Source organism: Haliaeetus leucocephalus, unplaced genomic scaffold (assembly GCF_000737465.1).
Source record: "Haliaeetus leucocephalus isolate CR32 unplaced genomic scaffold, Haliaeetus_leucocephalus-4.0 Scaffold193, whole genome shotgun sequence".
Taxonomy (NCBI): Eukaryota; Metazoa; Chordata; class Aves; order Accipitriformes; family Accipitridae; genus Haliaeetus; species Haliaeetus leucocephalus.
In genome coordinates, this window is record NW_010972629.1 from 575867 (window position 1) to 598548 (window position 22682).

Genomic DNA, 22682 nt, shown 5'->3' on the forward strand with positions numbered 1-22682 from the left:
CTGCAGGCATGTTCAACCAGCTACACCCCTTACAGTCTCCAAAACAGCCTGAGGATTTCAACTTGAGCTAAAGTCCTCCTCCTTGGGATACGTGTGCAGGTGCTTTATCTGCTGTGGTTACAAGGCGACTTCCCTGGCACGAGGCACAAAGACCAGGGACGTTCATTTGCATGGCAAATTTGCTGGGTGAGCAGTGCAAAGGGCCATCAGTGCCTGTGGAAATCCAGGCCACCGCCTGGAGAGCTCCCAAGTGGCTGAAGACCCTCCTTGGCCATCCCCAGCGCTGCTTGGCCATTGCATTTCCTTGTCTTTGTGGTCTGTGTGAGAAAGGGATGGCCCCTTCCAGCAAGGAGCCCTGCACACTCCCCCAGGACAAGAACAGACTTAAAACTGCCACAGAGATTTATGATGTCAAACACTTTTTATATTTTCTTCAAAGCCCCTTTTTGCACTGCCTGGGTAAATTGATTACCTGCTGCTGAGGGAGTAGGAAGGGCTGTTTATTGGGAACCACCAAACAAGAGTTTGTTAGGATCAGAAGAAACCAGTAGGAGTGACCCACTGCCCTTTCCTTTGATCTCTGCAAGATGTGCCTGGAGAAGGCATGCCAGAGCCAGAACAATAACCCAAAGCAGGCCAGCAGCATCAGCCTGACTGCTGCTCAGGCAGCCCTTCCTCTGAAGGCAGCTTCTCCTCTGCACGCTGCTGGCACCCAGACCACACTCCACCACCCAGGGCTCCCTACTGGCAACATGTGACTGGATGAAAAGAAGTTTTATGTCATCAGACGACACTGTAGGTATGCACCGTGTCATGATGATGGCAGGCGGCTGCTTTAGTAAAAGCAACTTAGGTGACAGCTGAAATTGTCTGTGGCAATCTTTCGGATACTGTGTATTGGTTTAAAAATTTGTATGTGACAACAGGGAATCTTACACCAGTGACTTAGCATACGGCTGTGGGAAGCGTATAGCTAAGGCATGATATAGACTCTTAAATGGAATTTCAGTGGGCAAGAGGTATCTTCTCCATCCACTTTTAAAATTCTCATAAGGCACCTAATGGTTAGTCTTTTGGCACATAAATCCCTTGATAAAACCCCAAACACAATCCCGAGACAAACTGTGCTCAGAGTATCAGAGACCTGAGTTAGACTGGTGAAAATATCACGTAACTGTGAGTGCTGGCCTGTCCTGACAGTCCTGCAAGGAGGTCATTTGGGAAGAGAGTGGGCCCTGACCAGCATGAGTCTTGATTCAAAGGGCATGACAAAGCTCTCCCGCTGCTACCAGCGCTGTGCCATCTGGCATTGGCCTGCAGCCACCTCTGGGGTGCTCTGTAGGACCTGGCCACTGAAAACAGGATGTGAAGAATAACAAGTCCATTTGGGAGGCAAAATGTTATTAAATAAATTGGCACACTCCACTGTGCAGTAGGAGACCCTGCAAACTGACCCCGGGGGCTTTAGACAGACAACTTTAGCTCCAGTGAGCATGACTCATCTCTGTCCCTTTGCCATCACACCTCACCTGCTTCTCCAGCTTTGCCTACATGCCATAATCCAGCTGTCCAGGGTAGGTGTCACTGCTGGACCTCCGCAGCCCTCGCTGGACATGTGCCATCACTGTGGTTCTTCCCCACTCTGCAGGAAGAAGCTATGGCGTACCCACCTAACCCAGTGTCTAGCAAGCAGAACAGACCGGCACCTGACACCGCTGAATTTGCTGATGAGAACAAGGGAAGCAATGCTAAAGCATTTAGCCACTTCGTAACTCCTCACTAGAATTGTCAAAAACTTACTATCCTCATGGTACAAAAGGGGAAACTGAGGCACAAAGACAGCAACTCCTAGTCCTGGGCCCCACGGAGTATGGTGCTGCACAGGCACCAAAGGAAAAGGCAATCCCTGCTCTGAGCATCTTAGAGGGTGACTTTGTTTTAGACGGTAACTTGTTGCACTGTCCCAGGCATTCCGTGCATCCCACAGCTCACGACACAAATAGCAGAGCACTACAGAAATGCCAGCACTTAAAAAAGATATAAACCTGCCAGCCCCTCACTCACAAAAGCTCTGAAAATGCCTTCTAATCCAAGCATTCAACCACTGCTTTTGCTTCCAACATATAATGTTTTAAGAGATGTTAGCAGCACAAGTACATCATCAGTATTCTCGACGCATTAATTCCAAAGTACTTGGGTTAAAATACAGTCTAGAATCAGTAGTGTGGGTGTGCGCCAGACTAAGGATCAGATGGAAGGTTTTCACTGTAAAGCAAGCAACTGATCAATTGATCAATGATTTATCAATCTCTTTATCTATATAGTTCTGAACAGAACTACTTTCTCCTTTCTCTGTTTTTCCCTCTTTTTCATGCATCTCTCTTATAAACCCAGTCTATGACCTCAGTCCCATGCTCAGATAGTTCCAGACTCGCAGGACATGCAGGAGGGAGACCAAATAAGCAGAAAAAGGGTAATTTTTAAGAAGCCAAGCAACTCCTCACTTTTGGGAAGCTGTGCTCTGAATCTCACTGTCTTTTTGCAGTGTAAGTCCCTGCTACCAGACCCTCACTGCTGGGAAGCCATCCCTTCTCCCCTGACTCCCTCCCCAGGGAATCTCCTCCCTGCTCCTCTTTGCAGGGTGCTTTTGTTTATACTTCTAAACGCTCCACCACTTTCTTGGCAGAAAACCCTCCCAGTGCCACCTGGCCGCTTTTCCGTCTCCCAGGAAGTTTTGCAGTGACCTTGTGACACAGCTGGGAATGTGACTCGGACATGGGGAGGGGACACATCTGACAATGTGCTGTCTGCTCCCGTGCCCCCCACTGACCCCAGCCTCGACAGACTCACATCCAGCCACACACACATCCAGCCACTCACATCAGCAGTGAGTCAGAAACAAAGAAGAAAAACCCTCGTGGGCTGCGATTCGCCCTTTATTGTGAACTCCAGACGTCATACGCACACGGCTATAGATGGAGCTCGGGAGCCCAGGCCAGCCCAGTGCAAGCCCACGAGAGCTCAGTGATGGTGGTGGTGGTGCCGGTTGGTGGGGGGGGATGCTGTGTCTGTATGGCTAAGGATGTATTACAGAGGCGGGCTGGTCTTAATGTAACTAGAGAGCTTCTGTAATCTACAAAGGGTGAAGACAGAGAGGGAGTAAGAGGAGGTACCCTGTGTATTTCCCAGCCACGCTCTCCCCAAGAGGAGGCCCTCTCTGATTCCCCCCCCCAATCTCCCTCCAGCGCAGCACACCAAGGAATGATGAAAAAAAATAATTCTGCAAAAAGGGTGAGTTGAATCGGTTCTTCTCTGGGGTACGGTGGGGTGGGGGAAGCTCCCGGATATTTTGGGGAGGGGGGCTTGTCTCTTGATTTCCAGTTGTTCACTTTGCCTCTGCTTCCCCCCCGCCCTTGCCTTGCAAAAAAAAAAACCCTAATCAGATCAAAACAAAACCAAACCCAGCACTCGTCTCTCCTTCTCTCCTACTGCCCAGTGCCTCTCCTTCCTCTTGAATTCGCCAGGCGATACTATTTGCCGTTTAGTGCGGAGCTATGTAGGCAGGCAGTTTTCATTTTTGATCACAAGGAAATGATAAAATACAGAGACACCATCTATCTGTCGCTCTCTGTCTGCTCTGTGCTGTATGTGTGTGTCTGCTGTGCCCAGACATCTTATTGCTGTCTATGAAGAAATCTTAAATATAAACCCATACATAGATTTCGCCTCTAGGATTAATTGTTCATAAAAGGCTCAAAAATGCAATTTTCACTGCAGTAAAAAAAATCAGCTAGTTTAAATTCTCCCCAACAGCCTCCTGTTCCTCCTTCCACAGACAAATGCACGTTGTATGAGGCGAATGTAACATAACAGCCTTTCTTATATAATGCACAGAGTGAAAACCCTGCTTGCGATTTTTGCATCGTCCCCTCGGTATTACTGTTGTTGCTTCATGTCTGCAGCAGAAAAATCTATGTAGAGTGAATCAAGCGAAGTACCTTGGTCCCAGCTTTGGTGGAGAGAGGGGCCAGAGGGAGGGGGAGGCAAAAGTTGGGCAAAGAGGGAGGGGGGGAGAAGAGGAGTGTAAAACCAAGAATAATAATAGTTTTCCCCCATTTTCTTCCCTCTCTCTTTGTGTTAGGGGCAACAGGATGGAAACCAGCAATCTGTGCAGCCAGAGAAGGTCGGCTGGGTGCGGAAATTTTGCGGGAAAGGTATTTTTAGGGAAATCTGGAAAAACCGTTATGTGGTTTTGAAGGGAGATCAGCTTTACATCTCGGAGAAGGAGGTACGATCGGTTTCATTTTCCTTTCCCATCCCCCCTTCCTTCCCTTTGCATATGAAAAGCACATGCCGAGCAGCCCCAGCCTTTCCCCAGCGCCTCTGCCCAGACATCGCCCCTCCATCGCCAGCTTGCGTTGAGGAGGTTTCTCAGGGGCTTCTCTTCCCCCCAAGTCAGCAGCGGAGAAACCTGGCCTGGGTTGGTGTGTCAGCTCCAACAGCGAGTCTCACAGACAGCTCTGGCTGGGAGACATTTTCCCAGCACTGGACACATGAAAGGATTCACTTAGCGAGAGTTAAAACCCTCATCCTTCTTTCCGCCACGATGAAAATGCCAGCTTCCTTCTGTGCCTGTCCTCTGTCATTAAGTTCGACAGTGGTCTTGTTCCCAGCTGCTGCACTGCTCTATTTGGAAATAACTGTGGTCTCCCAGCTGGAATCGAGCCCTTATCTCTTGTATTTTTTTCCCCCTGAACCACCCCGCAAGAGGACAACAGGGAAATTTAACCACGGATTCAACACCTTGTTGAAAAACGTGTCCCCTCTCCTCCCCCTCATCTCTGCTCACCATTGGCTGGGGTTTGGGGTTTAATGTAGTGTTTACATTAGACTTAATTGGATGTGACTATCAGGCTGAGTGTTGCAGGCTCTGGCAGGCTGGGATCCAGCTGTCCTTGCACAGCCTCCCCCCTTAGTTTTTGCCTTGATAAATTCATCAGGAAGAAATCCCCAGGCAACAGCACTCCTCCCTCTGATTACCTTTTAAAAACTCGCTAGCACTAGTGAGAGTTGTACCCACAAGAAGAGGCACAGGGGCTGTCTGGAGTCAGGCTGGTGTTAGGACAGGGCGTTTGGGGTAAAAATATGGATCTGGGTCTCTGTGTGTTTCCTCCCATAAGTGGAGGTCCATCTCTGACGGGCATTGCAGGGTGGTCTGTTGTTCAGATGCATGGCTGCCTGGCCCAGCTTTACCAGCTGAGGATCTGGAGAGGTAATAGGGTCCAGAGCGCCAAGCATAATATGATTTAGAGGCTAACTGAATCACGGGGCATGGCAAAATACAGATGGATCAGGGGTTATTAGAACACAGAAAGAACCTAAAAGTGGACTGAAAGCCCAGGTCGCGCTTAGCTATGTGTTGGCATTTCACAGCTTGCTCCCATTGATCTCTTGGCTGCTCCAGAACCGGAGAGAGACATAGGCGTGGGGAATAAATGTTGTCTGCAGGGTGCGGTTGGGTGCCTTAGAAATGCGCAGGTAGAGACATACTAAAAGAAAGATTAGAGACTGTAGGCAACCCTAGTGGTAGTGAGACACTAAACCTGTGATGAATCTATAGATACATTTATAGATGGGAAAAGTTAGATGGAAAGATGGATGCGAGAGGTACACAGCGAGTCGTACAAATCTCCTTTGATTTGTGGTCCTTCCAAATTTTCCAGTAGTAATGCAGACTGTACAGCATGTATTTCTCAACAGCAGGCCTGCTTGTCTTGCATGACTCTTACAAGCAGCTCACATACCTCTGGGGCCACAGATCAGAGTTTAGAAACTGCTAGACAGACAGATTACATGGCTGGAAGGATTTTTACCTGCTGCCTTGTGTTCTACCAGTCTGGGTCAATGCCTTTTCTGTACTGGGGCCCCGATTCAAGGCAGCACTGAAGCATGTGCTTGAGCGGAAACATATGTTTAAGCCCAGTTAATGGGGATCGAACTGGAGCTTGTACTTTTTGAGCCAGGACCTGGAAGAGAATAATCATGACCAAGTCCAAATGATAGGGGAGGTGCGGGCTCGGATCAGACTGCATCGGCTGTGCCGACACAGCTGGAACTGCTGGGAAGGGATTGGGAATGGGCGGGATTGGGAATAGGCAGGACTAGGCAGCTCAGTAATTATGAATTCCCTGCAGGCTGGGCAGATAGATTCTTAACAATGTTAGCAGGAAGCTGTATGGTCCTTCAAGCAGGTGTGAAGGTGCAGTATCAGCAGTGGGATTGAATAATACTGTAATTCACAGTTGATTTAGCAGGGAGGTTGTGTATGTGGTTTTGGGGGGACTTAGAGAGAGACACAGGAACATCTCACCACCATTCAGTGGGGGAAGGAGTCATATGGGTGGGTAGAGGAGGAAACTTGGCTCTGCTGAAGCAAAGGCAGAACAAGGACGCTGGGACTGTCACTGCAGTGTCTCTGCAGGCGGGACAGGAGGCCTGACTGCCACCCAGGCTACACTGACCGCCTGAGCCCACGGGCTGCATTCTGCCAGAGCTTAGGACCTCCTCAGAGTACCTTTGCTAGGGAGAGGAAAAGGGCACTTCCAGAAAGCTATTCAGTGCCCATAAGCCCTGAGCAGCTTCTGGAAGTACCTGCTACAAATACACTGTGGTGCCTGCACTCCTAACAGGGGAATGCTCACAGGGGAGGCCAGCCGAGTGGCTGGGCTCCATGCTAGCAAACTCCTCCAGAGCTGCCCCATTTGGAGGATCCTCCCAGACCCTCTGTCTGCAGCCCAGACCTGCACAGCAGCTGTCTGGGACAGCAAAGCCGTGCTGCGTTGGCACAATACACTCCTTTAAGCAGTTGTGCGAACTCTCCCTTTGATGGGAAATACTCTGGATCTTGCCTGGGAAAACAAGAGTGTTTTCCAAAATCCTGGCCACCCTGAAATCACCAGCTAGACTGCCACTGGCTGCGGTACCACTGGGATGTCCTGGACACCCAGCACTGCTGTGTGGGTGGTTATGTCTCTCTCCAGTACCTCAACTGTTTGAACCCTGGAGAATAATCTGACAGCAAAAGGCTCTACTTGGCTAAGGAAAGCCTGCACAAGTGAGAATGTATTCATACAGTAATCTACACCAGTGAAGATGTGCAGGAAAAAGATGTCTGTCTGTCCGTCCCTCCCTCCCAAATATGTCCAGGTAGCTACCGCTCAAATATCTGTGTGCTCTGAGCCCAGAAGAGGGACGAGGCTGGCTGAGGGGCCATGTGGGTGCTAGTTCTGAACAAGGAGCATTTGTGTTTGTTTCAGGGAGCGTGTGTGTATTTCTTTACAGGGAAAAAACTAACACATGTGCAATTGAAGCAGCACTGTGGCTCTACGCGTATGAATATGTGTGTGAAAGACCATAAATAACATGCAGCAGTGACTGCCTATGTCTTTATATGGAAGAAACTGTGGTTGTGTAGAAATGTGGTTACAGAGGTAACATCTGGCTGCCTGCATGTGCACTGAAGTGACTCTGTGTGCCTGTGGGAATGAAGAATATGCCTGTATCACTGGGTCCAGCATCTCTGGGAATCTCAATATACGAGGTGGCTCCAGCCACCTGGCACGTGGTACAGTGCACTGCCTGTCTGGGTGAGCACGCTTGTGTGCGTGTGTGTGGACGGAGGGCATGTGTTTGGTGTGACTCCCTGTTGCTGTGCGTTTCCAAGACTCTCTGTTCAAAGACAGACAAGTCTTTTAACACGTTGTGGGTTTTTTATACTGACTGGACCTTTATTCCTTAGCAAATCCAGGCCTTCACATACCAACAAGAACTGAGATCTGCCCTGGGGAGGCCCATAGCCAGGACTCCGTCCTGTCCACAGGTCCTAACACGTGTTCAGAACTCTGCTCCTGGAGCACGAGGCTCCCTCTGTATGCTCGCTTTCCTGGCAGCAGGTGCCTGCAGCTCCTGCAAATAGCTTAATAAATTGGGATTTGTCAATCAGAACAGGACAGAGCCTCTTTTGTTTTTTCACACACCAGATTAAGCCCAGTGGAGGAAATGGAGCCACTGCTGGGTTGCGCTGATGAGTTGTGTGAGAGGCTCTTTGCTGCTCTGGAGAAAGGCCCTTCCATTTCTGAATCCCTGCCACTGCTGGTGTGGCTGATGAGGTAGGCACTGGATGCAGCCAGAGAGAGAATTAAGTAGCAGAGCCCCTGAGGAGACGTGAATAGAAAACTCTAGTGGAAATGGTCACTAGACAGGTTGAACCTCAGTCCGATTTCTGCAGTGATGGGAGAGGAGACTCAATTGTCTGTTTCCGCAAAAGATCAAAGTCCTCCTCTGCTATAAATTATTTTTGTTCCATCAAAGCCATCAGAGCAATGTGGAGCTTATGAGCTTATGAGTTAACTCTCATATTAACCTTGGTGTTTCTTGTCAGCTCCTCTTAAGCTCAGTGGCTGCTCTAGAACAGAAGGCAGGTTGTTTAGTGGGTAAAGCAGGACTCCTGTCCTCTCCCTGTCAGCTCAAAGCACCACAGAAGAAGGGGTTAAATACCAGGACTCCTGAATGCTATCCTCAGTTGTGCCATGCACTCACTAAATGAATTCAAACCAGACATTTATTTACTTTTGCCTGAATTTCTCCATCTGGAAAGCAGGGCTAATAACACTCATCTCCCTAAGGCACAAGGTGCCTAGGAAGGGACAATTGTCACACACTGTGGGATCCCTTGGGAAAGATGTCAGCTCAGGGCAGGTAATGATGTTGCATGAAGACAACACGGAGCAGTAAAACTGCTTGGAGCTAAGCACCAGTCTGGTATCTGGAAGGGCTGAATGGATAGGTTTTCAAAAGGCTAACTCCCACAGGCAGAGTCAGACTACCAAAATCCCATCAATATCCACATTGATACCTGCTGGGAATCTGCGTGCTTTTTCAATTGCCTACCTAGGACCTCGGCTTGCAGGTTAGAGACTAGCCCTGATTTATTTATTTTGGTTAGGAGAAGATGTGAATGCCTGATGGAAGCCTGGGCTTTCTGCCTGGCAGAAGCCAAGCCTGTAAGGAGAGGAAATATATTTTATCAGACCAGCTGATATACCTGGAAAATGCAAACAGGGCTTTTGAGTTATGTTCTTTTATTAGGGCATCAACCTTTGGAACCTGTGAAACCTGCTCTAACACCTAGAACCTTTGGCTCTTCCAACCACACACCAAAATGGTAGCTGAGGCTTACAGACCTTGTTCAGCCAGGGGCTCTGAGCCTGCACAGAGATCTGTACCCCTGCTGCAAGCCGAACTCTGTGAACTTATGCAAAAAAACCCCTTCATTATTAAGTATTTGGTCATCAGCCAAAAAAAGCATTCAGGGCAGAAACATGCAAGACAAGATGTGCTGAAGTGAGCTGAGCTCTGCTAAGCAAAAGAACATCTTCTCAGTATCATTTTTGCATTCTTTCCCCTTGCTGTCCTCCACACAGGTTCCCTCCCCCCCTGCAAATTTCTGGTAATTGTTCTCTTGTTTCTAGCACAGCTTTGTTATTGCTTTACACTTGGGAATAGCCGTCAGACTAACACAGACACAGCTGGGCTCCTACCACTTCCTGTCAGGAAGCCCAAGGCTGTCCAGACAGCATGAACGGACTCTGTGATGACGAGATGTTAATGAGGAAATGCTTCTTGGGGCTTCCTTAAGCCTTTTCTTGTTTGCTACCAAAAGCATCGACTCAATTAGCACAAGAGCACTTGAAAAGTAGTCTGTTCTCGTTCCTTATTTGTTACAGCACCATCAAACACTGCACAGCTCGCTCTCTGCCTGGAAGGGGCGTGTGCATGTCTGTGCACATTCAAAGTAGTGTCTAACATTCACATACATGTTTCATGCGTGTGATGGAGCCTGCAAAGTACTTGGTGTTTCTGTGCATGTGCTGTTCGCACACTTGGTACTGTGACGATGCTTCATGGTGTGCATTTGCACTTGGTGAATGCCTCTGTGTATGGGGTGGCCATGTTTTCTTGGCTCTGTGTCATGTCTGTGGTTGGTAGGTGAAGAAAATATGTTGCTGTCCACTGCATTCAGCATGTACAAGGTGTAAATCAGAGCTGTGCATACGTGTTTACGGACAGGGGTGGTACTAAGTGTCAGTCTGATGTTTAAACCCTTGGCTTTTGGCTGTAGCCAAGAATAGTCTGTGACTGCATGGCTGAGACCTGCTGCCCCTTCCTTTCCTCTCCTGCTCTTGCTCTACACTTTGCAGAGCAAGGTGAAAAGTTTCAGCGAAGTGTCTTTTCTGTCTCAATGACACTGTCCTGCACAACCAAAGAACACTTAGGCACAAACGACACACAGCCTGACTCCCTTTCCCTGCAACAGAGGTAGTTTGTGAGATGAGGCAGCACAGCCTTGGGATTACAGCACAGCACTGGGATGCAAACGAGCTGGTTCCAGCATAGGGTGTTGTTCAGGGGCCAGTTGATTCTGAGACCTGCGTTTCTGGTAGCCTTGGCTGATAACTCTTTGGGGCAAGGGACTGGAGTAGGTAGCAATTTTCTGCTGCCACCCCCTCATTAGCTCAGGGCAGCAGTCTGGCAGTGAAAAGGCCTGGAAGGTCATGCTCATGCCCTTGAGCTACCGAGTTCATGGTGCAATCTCCCACTCAGGATGCAGGTGTGCAGATGGAAGGCAGTCTCTTGGAGCACTGCCACTTCTATTCTACCGAGGTCCAGAGGCTCTGGCTGAAACCATGGTCCTGCTGCACCAGTGACTGCACAAACACACAATCTATATCCCTGTCTTCTTGCCACAAGTGCACTTTAACTGATACTAAAGAAGGAAAAATTGGACCATCTGCAGTGTCCAGCTGTACACGGGCAATTTTACCCCCTGTGCATAGCATTTTGCAGGTCTCTGTTATTGTAATACCTGAAACTCTCCCAATGTTTCCTGTATTTCTTCTTCTAGTTCCCTTGCAGACCAGAACCGCAGAGTTACCTCCCCTGTGCAGCCAGGGAACTAGGAAGAACAAAGAGCCAGTGACAGGCCAGGCCATTAAACTCAGGTCTCCCCCGTCACCTGCCAGTCCCCTCACCACTGCTGCTCCCCGGCACTGCCAGAGCTCGTGTTGCAGACATGTGTGAATTCCTATCTTAGTGACAGCCTGATTTTAGCTAAGCTCCGCAGAAATTTCTGTCCCTTGATAGATGGTAGAACTGCTCAGCTTGAGGAAGTGAAACTTTCATCCTAGCTTGAGAGGGGAACATGGCTGATGCTGTCCCCGAGATTGCCCATGTTTGGATATTCAGCCTTACCAAGAATCTGTAGGTTTCTTGTTACACCCTGAGACACATTATGACCTCTTGAATGTCTCCTGGATATGTCACACTTGGTGTCTTGTGATTTTCTGCACCTTCTGCATTTCCTTTGAGCATGTCACATCTCAACAGGGAACTGCTCAGCAAATCACCACCAAACAAATCTAAGGAAAACTGCAGAACTCTGCCTGGTGACTGAGTGACTGCAGCCCAGATCTGAATCAAGGAGGTTTGGAGTTGTTGCAGGTGACAGCTTGATGAGGGAGGGAATTTTAACTCTCTGTCAGCAAGACACCCAAGGGGCAGTTAATTTAAACTGCATTAGGGATCCTCCCATTGCCAGAATGCTGTAAAGGAGCATTCACACAGGAGAAAACAGACCTTTGGAAGCATGACTAGCTGGAAGGCTAGAAATAAGCCCTACAAGCCTTTGAGAGAAGGTACTTTGGGTACCATGGCTGATGTTCTGATGCCCTACATGTCCATAGGATCGCCACGTCCCAGAGACACAGGGAGTGCCGTCGTGGCTGGCATACGTTCGGGCTGACCCTGCTGGGGCAGCAGCTGCGGGGGCGAGGCGTGTGAGGAATGCAGCTCCCCTCCTTGAACTTTAGCAATGCGCCAGCAATGTCAGCCTCAGTACATCTCACCGCTGACTGCAGGCCCAGATTAGCTGGTGGCTGCATGGCTGTCTGCAGTGGAGCTACACCCCAAGCAGTGGCAGCTGCCACTGGGGGTGCAGGGACTGTCTGGTCTAATGGCTGCGGGGTCTAACGTACCCTGCTTTAGGGACCTGGCTTTGTCTTAGGTGATGGGGGACACTGCTCTGTGCCTCAGTTTCCCTTCCCTTGCCTAGCCTACTTGGAGCGTGGAAGCATTTCTGGGAGCACGGGGAGGAGCCAGGCTGAACCCCAGGACAAGAAATTGTTCTGTCCGCCTAGGGCAGGTGCAATACAGATAGCAAAGCCAGCAGACACCCATGGCAGCAATTGCTGGGATTTATTTACCTTAATTGTTTCAATCCAGAGCTTCCCTGCAGGGTGAGGAGTACAGGACCTACCTGCCCACGAAGCTCTGAGTCAGCTCACTGCATGCCAGGCACTCAGCAGCTGTGAGGAAGGAAAGACCTGCTGGCCACCTCCCAGCTGGGAATGATTTTGCCAAAATCAACCATCCAGGCCTCTCCCTTCCTAGCACATTAAGCCAAGCAGTCCCTGATTCCTCTCAGCCTCAAACTACAGTGTGGGAGACCTTAAGAAAGGCTAGTGAAAGCAGCAGGATCCAAAAAATAGCTACGTCTGCAGAGCCCCAGCTGCTTCACAGGCAGGTGTGCAACCCCATGCAGTGGACAGGAGAGGATACACCACCCTGGAGAGGGAAGCTTCTTTTTGACTCCCTAAAAGGATTTGTAGAAAAGAGGAACTGTCAGGTCCTGGAGAGCCTGTTTAAGCCATCTTCTCTGCAAGTTAGACAAACTGTCTGGGGATGGGGGACCAGACTGAAGACTATTCAGAGGACATAGCCCTTCCCAGAAATCAGACCTTTTCTTGAAGTGTTTCAAGTTTAGCATCTGAGACTAAAAATCACCCCTCACTTTCAAAAATCTGTATTTAATCTATATTCACCAAAGAAGAAGAAAACATACAAGCAAATGTAATGGTCATAGTAAATCTCCAGTACTACAATTAACTCCTCAGACACAGAGCACCCTGGGTGCGTGACGAGCTGTGGTAGGTCACCCTGACATAAATGAAGATCAATGCTACTGTGCTGCCCCTGCCATTCCCCTTACAAACCACACCGGGTGACAGAGAAATCATGCTTCGTTCCCTCCTACTGAGAACTGACACCTGAAGCTACTTCTTCCCAAAGGTCTCCAAAACTTCATGCGAAGACCCATAACGTTGCCTGGGTGCTGGGAACACATCAAGCCAAATTCTCTGCTGGTGAAACCTGAAGGGTTTTATTTGCATGGCTCTAATCTCACTGAAAATGTGGAGGAGAGTAGACACCCTGCAGGTTTTTCACCCACCTCCTATTGACGTAGGTGACCAGGATTTAGGCTTTGCTGATCATGTGGTTCCAGAGTTTTGTGCATCTTCAGGGGTTGCTTTTTGCTTTTTTTTAAAAAGGATGGGCTGCATGACTATCTTCAGCCTCTGAGCACTCATTCTCTCCTGCCTCTGAGGTTGCTCAGTTCTGTAATTCATGCCACCACCTCCCTCTTTTTGGCCTCAGTAGCCTCCGACAAAGGACAAAAGAGCTGGCTGGTTACAGCATTTTGCCTTTCACCTTCCTTCTCTCTAGTTTCACTGTTTACACACTGAATGCTCTGTTCTTTTGCTCTGCTGCTTACTTCTCTGCCTCCATGTCTCAGTGCAGGAGAGAGGGGGAAATTAGTTGGCAATGCCCCTTGTGAGACAAGACTGCTGTCCTTCCCGTGCCCTGTGAAATCACTGCCACTGCACTACCGCAGTGGAGCCCATTTCAGGCTGATGCTGAGACCTCTTCCCACCACCAAGGCAGAACAAAGCCACATTCAAATGACTAAATTACAGCCCCATTCATTTTATGGCCTTATTATACTACCAAGGCTGTGTACAAGAGGGAATCAATTCAAAGTGAGCACGAACCTGCCCTTCCTCCCTGTGCTGCAGCTCTGGCTGAAGGGCAGACATACCCTTAGGCACCTGACTCACTCTGGCCCACATCCTTAACAGTAGCCAAGCGTGCACCCACCCTCACAAAATACCTGGGGGGAGAGGGGGGGAGGCTGAACCTGCCCACCTTGTCTGCAACTTAGAAATGGGACCCCGACATCATCCTTTTAATGCAAATAGATGTTGCTTATTCTCAGTTCTTAAGCATTTTGTAACTGGTCTACACACACATATGGCACTTTGGTGAAAGTGATACACCGTCTGAGCATCATGCGTGAGCATCATGCATAGACAAGCACGGTGTTAGAGCCCTGGCACTTGTCAGTCCAAGTCTTTTAAAGGACTAGTACATCCAAAGGGTATTTATCTGAACCAATTACACCCATCCTTTCTGCAGCCTCCTGTAGATGTTCCTAGAGGCAAGATATTTGAGTCCCAGCTCCCATGAGTTCACAATGCAGGCTCTGCGTGTCTGAGAAAGGAGGGAAGAGCTGGGGAAGTCCCAGTGACCTACATGAGCAAACATCTGGAGTAAGGACTCCTGCCTCAGCTGCTGTCTCACAGCTGGGGGCTCAGAGGGGATCAGCTTTTCCTGCTGCAAATGAATAGGGCTGAATTCAGCCAAGATTCTTGGAAAGAGGTGGATTGTAGGATGGTACTGGGAAGAGATAAAAGCCGATTAGAAATGCACAGGGAGGATATGTAGATAGGCATTATCTGTGAGATACATTTCCATATCTGTTCACAATAGCCCATGCACAGTGGCTGTTATAAGCAGAAATAAGCAGTAGCTTCTGGGGCTTCAAGAATAGCTGTGTACTGTGTCTGCCTCCTAGTTCTTGAAGACAAACTCAGGGGATGGAAGGAAAAAGGATAGATGGGGAACTGCAGTCATTATGCAAGGCCAGATGGTCAGTTTATCTGTGTCTCTGGTTAGGAAGCTGGTTACAGCATTTTAGTCAGCCTCTTTGTTTAACTTCTATTGAAAAAAACATGGGGAATTCCTTCAGTGCCTCCCAAAACTAGGGAGGAAACATATTAAATGGGTGGAGTCCTTTCAAGAAATCCAAGAGCTAAGACCTCATCACCGTCTGCCTTTCTGCCACCCGAGTTACTCAAACTCCACTGCAGATCCCAGCCTGTAATGACCCTGGCTGGAGTCGGATTAAGCAGATTGACATGGATTTGAGCCTGCTACAGTTCTGTCCTTAGTGGACATGCAAAACCAAGTTCTTTCCCATCCCAGTTACCTACATTCCTTATGTTTACTGTTGGAAGAGTAGAGCTCCCCTGTTGTAGAAGTGGGATGTGAGGATAGTGCATTAAAGAGAGCAGTGAAAAGGAAGGCCATACAAAACTAAAGGGGGCCAGGCAGAAGACAGGCTGCGCATTCCCTTCTTTGCTCCAAGTGTCCTCTGAGCAGTGGCACCTTCATGCCAGGGGCCTGTCTGTCATGGGACAGCGTCAAGAACCCTGGCTTCCTCCCCAGCTCAGCCACACAGCCTTTGTGACCCTGTGCAAGTCACATCTTTAAACATCTGCAATATTTATCTATAGCTGTGTGCCTGTCATACCGTGGCTGATACAGAAGGTGTTGGGGAATGGACGTGGAAGAAATGAGATCTTGTAGAAGCTGCAAAGTGGCCACTCGATGGCTCTCTAAAGGACAACAAAGAAATGCTTCTGTCAGTGATGGCCAAGCCTGAGCACTCTCTTCCTTCTTGAAACCTTCCACAAATCCCCTGACTGCCGAAGGTCTCTGGAGACCTGGCGAGCCACCCACCAGTGAAAGCCTGGCAAGCAGCTGCTGAAACAAACTCCACGATCTGGGCAGTCACTGGTGCCTGGATGAGTTCTGCCCATGGCCCCTTCACAAGGGATGAGGCTCAGCAGCAGGGGAGAGCAGCACACGCATTGTGTAGGTAATCTGGGACTGGATGTGCTTTATCCACCCCCCAAATCAGCTGTCAGCACAGGCTTCAGTAATATCACCAGGGTAAAAATAGGAAGTGCTAATCTTTATCCCTCAAACTTTTGTTATGCTCTCTCCAGAAAAGCAACAAGCGCTAATATGATAGCCCCTTTTAATCAGCAGATGAAAGTACACTTCCTCCCAGCATCTCCTGCGTCCGCATGAACCTCCTCCTAGCAGACAAGGTCCTCTCCTTGCTGCTGGAGTAAATCCTGTTCATTTTGAGGGTCCACGAGCATAAAAACTGGTCTGATCACACCTGCATATCAGTTCAGCCTAGCACCAGTAACTTTGGGGGTGGGAGAGGCAGTTAAGTCCCAAAGGAATCTGTAGCAAAGCAGGAATTAACCTAGGAGACTGTGATTTTCAAGTTATCCTAATAAATATGTCCCCCTCATTCCAGAAGAGACTCAAGTCAAAACTATCATGTTGAAAATCTCTGCTTCTCCCCCCCAAAACCAAGTGTAGCACTCCCCAGCTAATAGTGCCATTACTGCATTTGTGTCTTAAGGTGGAAGACTTGCACAATGTTTCAGTGACCACCTAACACACCAGAGGCTCCAGCACACATTCTGTACATTGAAACACCCTGTGCACACAGCAGCTCAGCGAGACACCCCGCTGGCTTGGAGCAGCAGCCCTGTTACTACTGCCTCTCTGACATCTGCACGGCTGTAATTTTATTTTTGTTTTGCAGGTAAAAGATGAAAAAAACATACAGGAAATGTTTGACCTGAGTGATTATGAGAAATGTGAAGAGCTCAGGAAGTCCAAAAGCAGAAGCAAAAAGAACCACAGCAAATTTACCCTCGCCCACTCCAGACAGCCTGGAAACACGGTACGCTTTGCTCTCAAGCACACGGTCAGCCCAAGAAAGCCATTAGCTCTTGGTGCAGGCCAGGCTGCCTCTCAGTTGCCTGCTCCAGGCCTGAGGTTTGACACAGTAATTGGGGGGTGAAACTGGATAGCCTGAGTTGTGTAGGAGTCCAGATCATGTCTCGTGGTTTAAAATATATGAATGTCCATTTACCACGTCAGGACCGATAGCAACAGTGGCATATGGAAAGAGAATCAGTGTTTCTGCTGGGAGAGGACTCAGGCCTCTGGTGTACTAAGCAAATATGACCAAGCACTTAGCTCTGGATCCATTTACCTGAGAGTATTCTGACTTTGGCAAAGGAAGGTATCAGAACATTTGCCAGGAGCAAGGACAAAGCCATTTTACTGCTGCCGCTTGTGGCAGTTGTGGTTTAGCTGACTGCACTTGTTTATTCACAGGAGGAGACAGGGAAGGGAGGGGTGCTGATGGTCCCTGGGTTTGCTGCCCAGATTTGGGCAGCATCAAAAGAACTGCACGGGAATTTGTCCCAGGAGTACTTTCTGCCCAGAGGAAAGCTAACGAGTGCCAGAATGGGGGCACTGCTACCTAGGAGCAGGACTTCCCACGAGGTCTCAGTTGCCACTGCAAAAAGAGAGCCAGTCTCCAACTACAAGCTGTCTCTGGCACGCACCCACCCACAGCCACACATGTGATCTGGATTTACACTATTCATTCTGACTTGTTTCAGTAGACCAAGCTTGCCCGCCCCGCACTTTGATAAGGATTGTATAACACCATGAAATGCGAAAAGGGAAGGGGAAAATGGAAAGCGGCTGCACTGTCCCCAAGCGCCCTGAGCAATGGAAAGAATTGAACAAAATGCTGTGAAGGCTAAAACTCATTTCTACTGAGTATCTAACTTAAAAAAAACCCTAAGGATCCTACATCCCCTGTACATGCTGTATTTTCAGAACTGCTCTGCCCTCAGTGTGCATCTGACATATCAAAGTATGGAAAATCAGGTTCCTTCTGTGGGTACCTACTGTAGCTGCTTGTCTAACAGACTCTGTCAAAATCTGAGGTGGCAACAGATAAATCGCATGTGAGCAGCAGACGCACAGAAAGGCTGCATCATCGTTTGATGAGGGCAAAATCTAGGATGGTGTGTGGGAGGGCAAAGAGGGGGAAGGAAGAACTGCAGCCACAAGGGAAGTAAATATGGTACACAGCTTTTGGTTTGAAAAGCTGGGTACTGTAAGGAATCATGGTCTGCTTTGCAAAGGGCTGCCAAGAAGCAGAGAGGCCAGGTGCAGTGTGTGGCAGACCAGTGCCATTTTGCAGGACTGGAGGATCAGGTCTGCTTTGCATTTCCCCACTAAGGCAAGCCAGCTGTAAAGGCCGTGTAGCTTTTCTGTGGGCAGGGACAGTGTGAAAGCATCTCTGTATGAGTTTAGTCACTGGCGCTGACCTGAATTCCCTCTTTTGTAGGCACCAAATCTGATCTTCCTGGCTGTGAGTCCAGAAGAGAAAGAGTCCTGGATTAATGCCCTCAACTCTGCAATCACACGTGCTAAAAACCGCATCTTAGATGAGGTAAGCAGGACTCTGAGGGCTGGACCCAGGCTCCATTGTCTCAACTTTAATCTTGGATGAAGATTTTAGACTGTGGGAGACAGCAGCAGCCGCTCCTATCCTCTCCATTTCCTATTTAAAAGGAGTGCAAAGCCATTGTTTTTTTATGGACTGCACTCAAACACAGCCACTAACACTTATAGAGTGAGCTCTTCCAAAGGTCTGGGAAAGTTTGGTCCTCCCAGCCTTGGGATTAATGTGCAGCACCGATGCAAAGTCATGGCAGAGGGCAGCTGCCAAGGCTCTGTGCCCTCCCGTCACACCTGGCCCCAGTGAGATGCCTCCACTTTGGAGCCCAGCCTTGCCTCACACAGGGTTGGTGGGACTATGTTTGGAATGGTTTCCCAGGGCTTTAGAGAGTCTTTCCTCCCATCCACTGCTCCTGAGTGAACATGCAGTGTGCTCATGTTTGCAAAGGAGCTTTAAGTAGTGGAACCGAATTAAGGAATTAACTGAAACCCAATATCATCTTATGCTATCTTCAGAGCACCCTAATAGCACGGCAGCATCTGTCAACCCACCTCAGTCCATCTTCATCCCGCCTACCCCTCCCCTCTCAATCACCATCTCCCAGAGACAGGCCCATTTCCTCTCTTTTGGCTAAGGAAGGGGACTTACTAGGCATTTAAACTTTGCAGATCCTTTCCTACTGTTCAAGAATCAAACCAGGAATGTTTAATCCTGCCTTCTCAGCACTGTGTGGCATATATATTTCTGTCAAGACAAGTCAAGCTCTCCATTTAGTGGAAAAGAAGGGACAACCAGAGAGATGAGGCATCAGTGCACTGTGGGACAGCAATAGGAGGACCCTGGAACAGTATAGCCCTGCCTACTTGAGAACACATCTAACTAGCGTAGCTCCTACCACTTCCAAAGTGGCAGCATTATTGCTGCATGAAACTCCCAAAGTAACTACCACAATTATGCAAAGCAGGTTCTACTAGAAAAAAAACAACAAAGAAACATCAATTCAGCCTCCTCCTGGAGACAAAGTGTACGCTTCAAACCACAGCTGAGCTGACAGAGACCAGGTTTAGATCAGTATGAGCATTCCCACGTAGTTTATTCCAGTGTGAATGACAACTACCTTGAGAAGGCTGCGCCCCTCACTACCAGGGCTGCAGTTTGAAAGAGCAGTTCAATACTGTCTCACATTAATGCTTCATGACAATTATTCTTCAGTTTAGATCTGTCTCAGATCTATCTCATCCACATTCAGCTTACCGCAATACAGGCAGCCCACAGCTGTGATGCTGTTTGTTCTCTTGGATGGCAACACAAAACCCTGTAGTGAAGGAAAACAAAGGTCAGACCATAGGAAAATCTGTAGAGCAGAAAGCAGCATAGCAAACAATGATACAGATTGCTTCAAGGAAAGTCTGTCACTGAAATCTTTACAAACAGATTCAACAGATAATTGTCAGGAATGACTTAAGTAGATCTGATCCCATCAAGGCACAGAGGGGAGAGACTACGGAAACACCCCAAGACTCTTCTAAGGCTGGATTCCCACACCCCATTTCTTGTTGGCCCTACCTGCAAATCTCCTCTGTGCAACTTTGTAAGCACATAGATCAGCGAGTCCCACCTACAAGTCCTGGACCAGTGATGGCCCTTGGGACCAGTACATGCAGGCAGGTTTTACAAACCTATCAGTTCTGTGTGTGCCTGAGCACACTCCCTAGGAAGGGTGTTACAGACTGTAGCCACCCAGTAACACCAGGTGGTCAGGCTGCGCTCCCAGACACAATCCTGGCACAGCTCGGCAGCCAGAGGAGTCCAGCAAGTTAGCACATCAGGAATGCACTGCCTTTCTCATTCCAGCTGGGCACTAGGTTTGGTTCAGGTGGTGATCACAGCTTTCCTCCTGTTCATCAAACATTTGCGCTACAGAATTGCAAAATCTGTGTTTGAGGTCAGGATTCACTGTTTGCAACCCAAGCTTCTGCCTGCTGAGCACTCCTGCCTGACAGCCTTTAGCGAAGGATCCTGGCCCAGAGGTATGTGGGAGAAGTTCATCCTCAGCATATGGCCAGGTCACAAGAGAAAGGGAATCCTGAAGGAATAAATGATCTGCCCCAGTGCATCTGGCTAATTACAGCTACAGAAACTAGGAATGGCTCGTATTTCCTGTGCTCCCAGACGTTCTCTAGCCTTTGTCACCACTTTAGGTTACTGTCGAAGAGGACAGCTACCTCGCCCACCCAACACGTGACAGAGCAAAAATACAGCACTCCCGACGCCCTCCAACACGGGGACATTTGATGGCTGTGGTATGTATAACAAATTCCATACACCTGCATAGGTAAAGTTCCCTTGTAACTATTTCATTTACAAGTAGATACAAGTTCTGGCCTGAACTGAAAATTGTCCTAAGACCCAGGGCTGTCCTGGGTGATCAGATCTAGTCCTCCATTCTAGTAGACTGTTGCATTGCGCAAACCCTTTTGCAAAGTGGTAGCTTGCCTTCACTGACGCCCATTTTCCTGATGCTGAAAATGAAATGCTCCTTCAAGTTCCTGATGGAGAATAGCCACACAGCTGGGGAACTCAGTCATGGATTAGCATAGATGGCTTGTCCAAGGCTGTTCAGCTGATCCACATCTCAGCTAGAACCACGAACCCAGCATATCTGTGCCTCTGTCACTAGGTCATGCTTGCTAGTATTCGTGGTCCATCTTCGCATCCCAGCACAGGTGATGCATATCTCAGGTATAAGAGACACTCAGAAGTAGTGTGCAGCCATGCCTGTTCCTGTGACAACACAGCTCTTCTTTGTCTGCTTGTTCAGGCATCTACCTCAACCTCTGATGGCATGTTGACACTCGACCTGATCCAGGAGGAAGACGCCTCTCCAGAGGATCACAGCACCTGCGAAGACAGTTTCCGGGTGGATCTGGATAAGTCAGTGGCACATCTTACTGCTGGACGGTGCCGGTCAGATTCAGAGAACGTCAAGTCATCGGAGAAAGGCCGGACAGGGAGCCTCCCGAGACGGGAGGTGACCTCATGGGACAGATCGGGGCAGCGCAATGACTCCTTTGACAAAGGGACCATGTACACACCACAGGTCCCCAAAAAGCTCTCGCACTCAGAAAAGAATAAATGTGCCTCCATGGAAGAAATTCTGTCTCGGCGGGACTCTTCCACGCACCGGGCAGTGCTGAGGAGGGGGCTGGAGGCTCAGTTTGCCTCAGCAGAACCAGAGCAGCTGTCCCGGATACAAGAACTGGTTGCACTGAAACTGGAAAAAACTCAGGAACTGCTGACAGAGGTGAAGGGCTACGGGGAAGGCAAGAGAAAGACCAAGGATTCCAACACCAGCACCACCACCACCACCTCTTCTTCCTCATCATCTTCCAAGTCGGACTCTGAAAGGATCCTGCAGGAATCTGAGAGGTTGCTGGGGGAGGCTTCCTCCACCTGGAGCCAAGCCAAGAGGGTGTTGCAGGAGATCAAAGAGTTGAGGGACCTGTACAAACAGTTTGAATTGCAGCAGTCGGACTCAAAACCCAAACAGAGCTCACAGTCTCAGTACAGGAAGAGCATGATGTGAAGGCAAGCCTTGGGACTGGGAGGGAGGGACAGGGGAGGGCAGCCATTTGGTCTTTTTTTTAATTATTATTTACAGTGTTCGAAAGAGTGAAAAGGTGCCTGTTCTCACCCAAGTTTGCTTCTCAAAGCTTGAACCCTTCCTTTCCTCCATCACATCCCCTGACGAAACAACCCTGCGTTCCAATAAATTCAGTTACAGTTTATACCTCCTTTTTTAAAGAGCACCCTTTGCACCACAGGCCCCCAACTTCTGTCACGCTTGGAGGACGGAAGAAAGCACCAGTTCCTAGTAAATGCCCCTGCATGCCTGGAGCAGCACATGCATAACAACGGGGACAGATGCTCTTGCGCTGTATAAGCCCTGGCTTTGCTGCTCTAACGTCTGAGCTGTATCCTGCATTACAGCTCCTTGACCAAGAGTCTCGTCTTATTCCCTCACTGTCCTCTTGGAAATAAATGACAAAAAAAGGTCCATCCCAGCCAATGCTCGGAAGTCCCCATTATCCAGGAACTATCTTGAAGATGCTTGGAAGTTCAGGCTGACCTCAAGTTTTAAGCGAGTCATCAGAGGCACTCGCTGGACTGCAGCTAGTGAGGTTCTGTCCTGGCACAGGTCTCTTTTGTGAACTCCTCGGGTCAGCAGCTGTTACTCTTGTGGTACATATACAGCCCTCCAGAAGGAGGACTACAGGTATGCAATCTGTGTTCAAACTAATCCTGTCTGTCCATT

The 22682-nt window shown here is 48.9% G+C and overlaps 1 protein-coding gene across 1 annotated transcript; it reads left to right on the plus strand.

The window, feature by feature from the left end:
* The first annotated feature begins 3212 nt into the window (after nt 1-3212).
* On the plus strand, nt 3213-22157 carry PLEKHO1 (pleckstrin homology domain containing, family O member 1). Its single transcript, XM_010565553.1, has 6 exons — nt 3213-3291; nt 4142-4288; nt 16643-16783; nt 18254-18358; nt 20569-20670; nt 21189-22157. Exons 1-6 carry the CDS (start codon nt 3262-3264, stop codon nt 21951-21953), a joined length of 1290 nt encoding a protein of 429 aa, XP_010563855.1. The 5' UTR covers nt 3213-3261; the 3' UTR covers nt 21954-22157.
* The last annotated feature ends 525 nt before the right edge of the window (nt 22158-22682 follow it).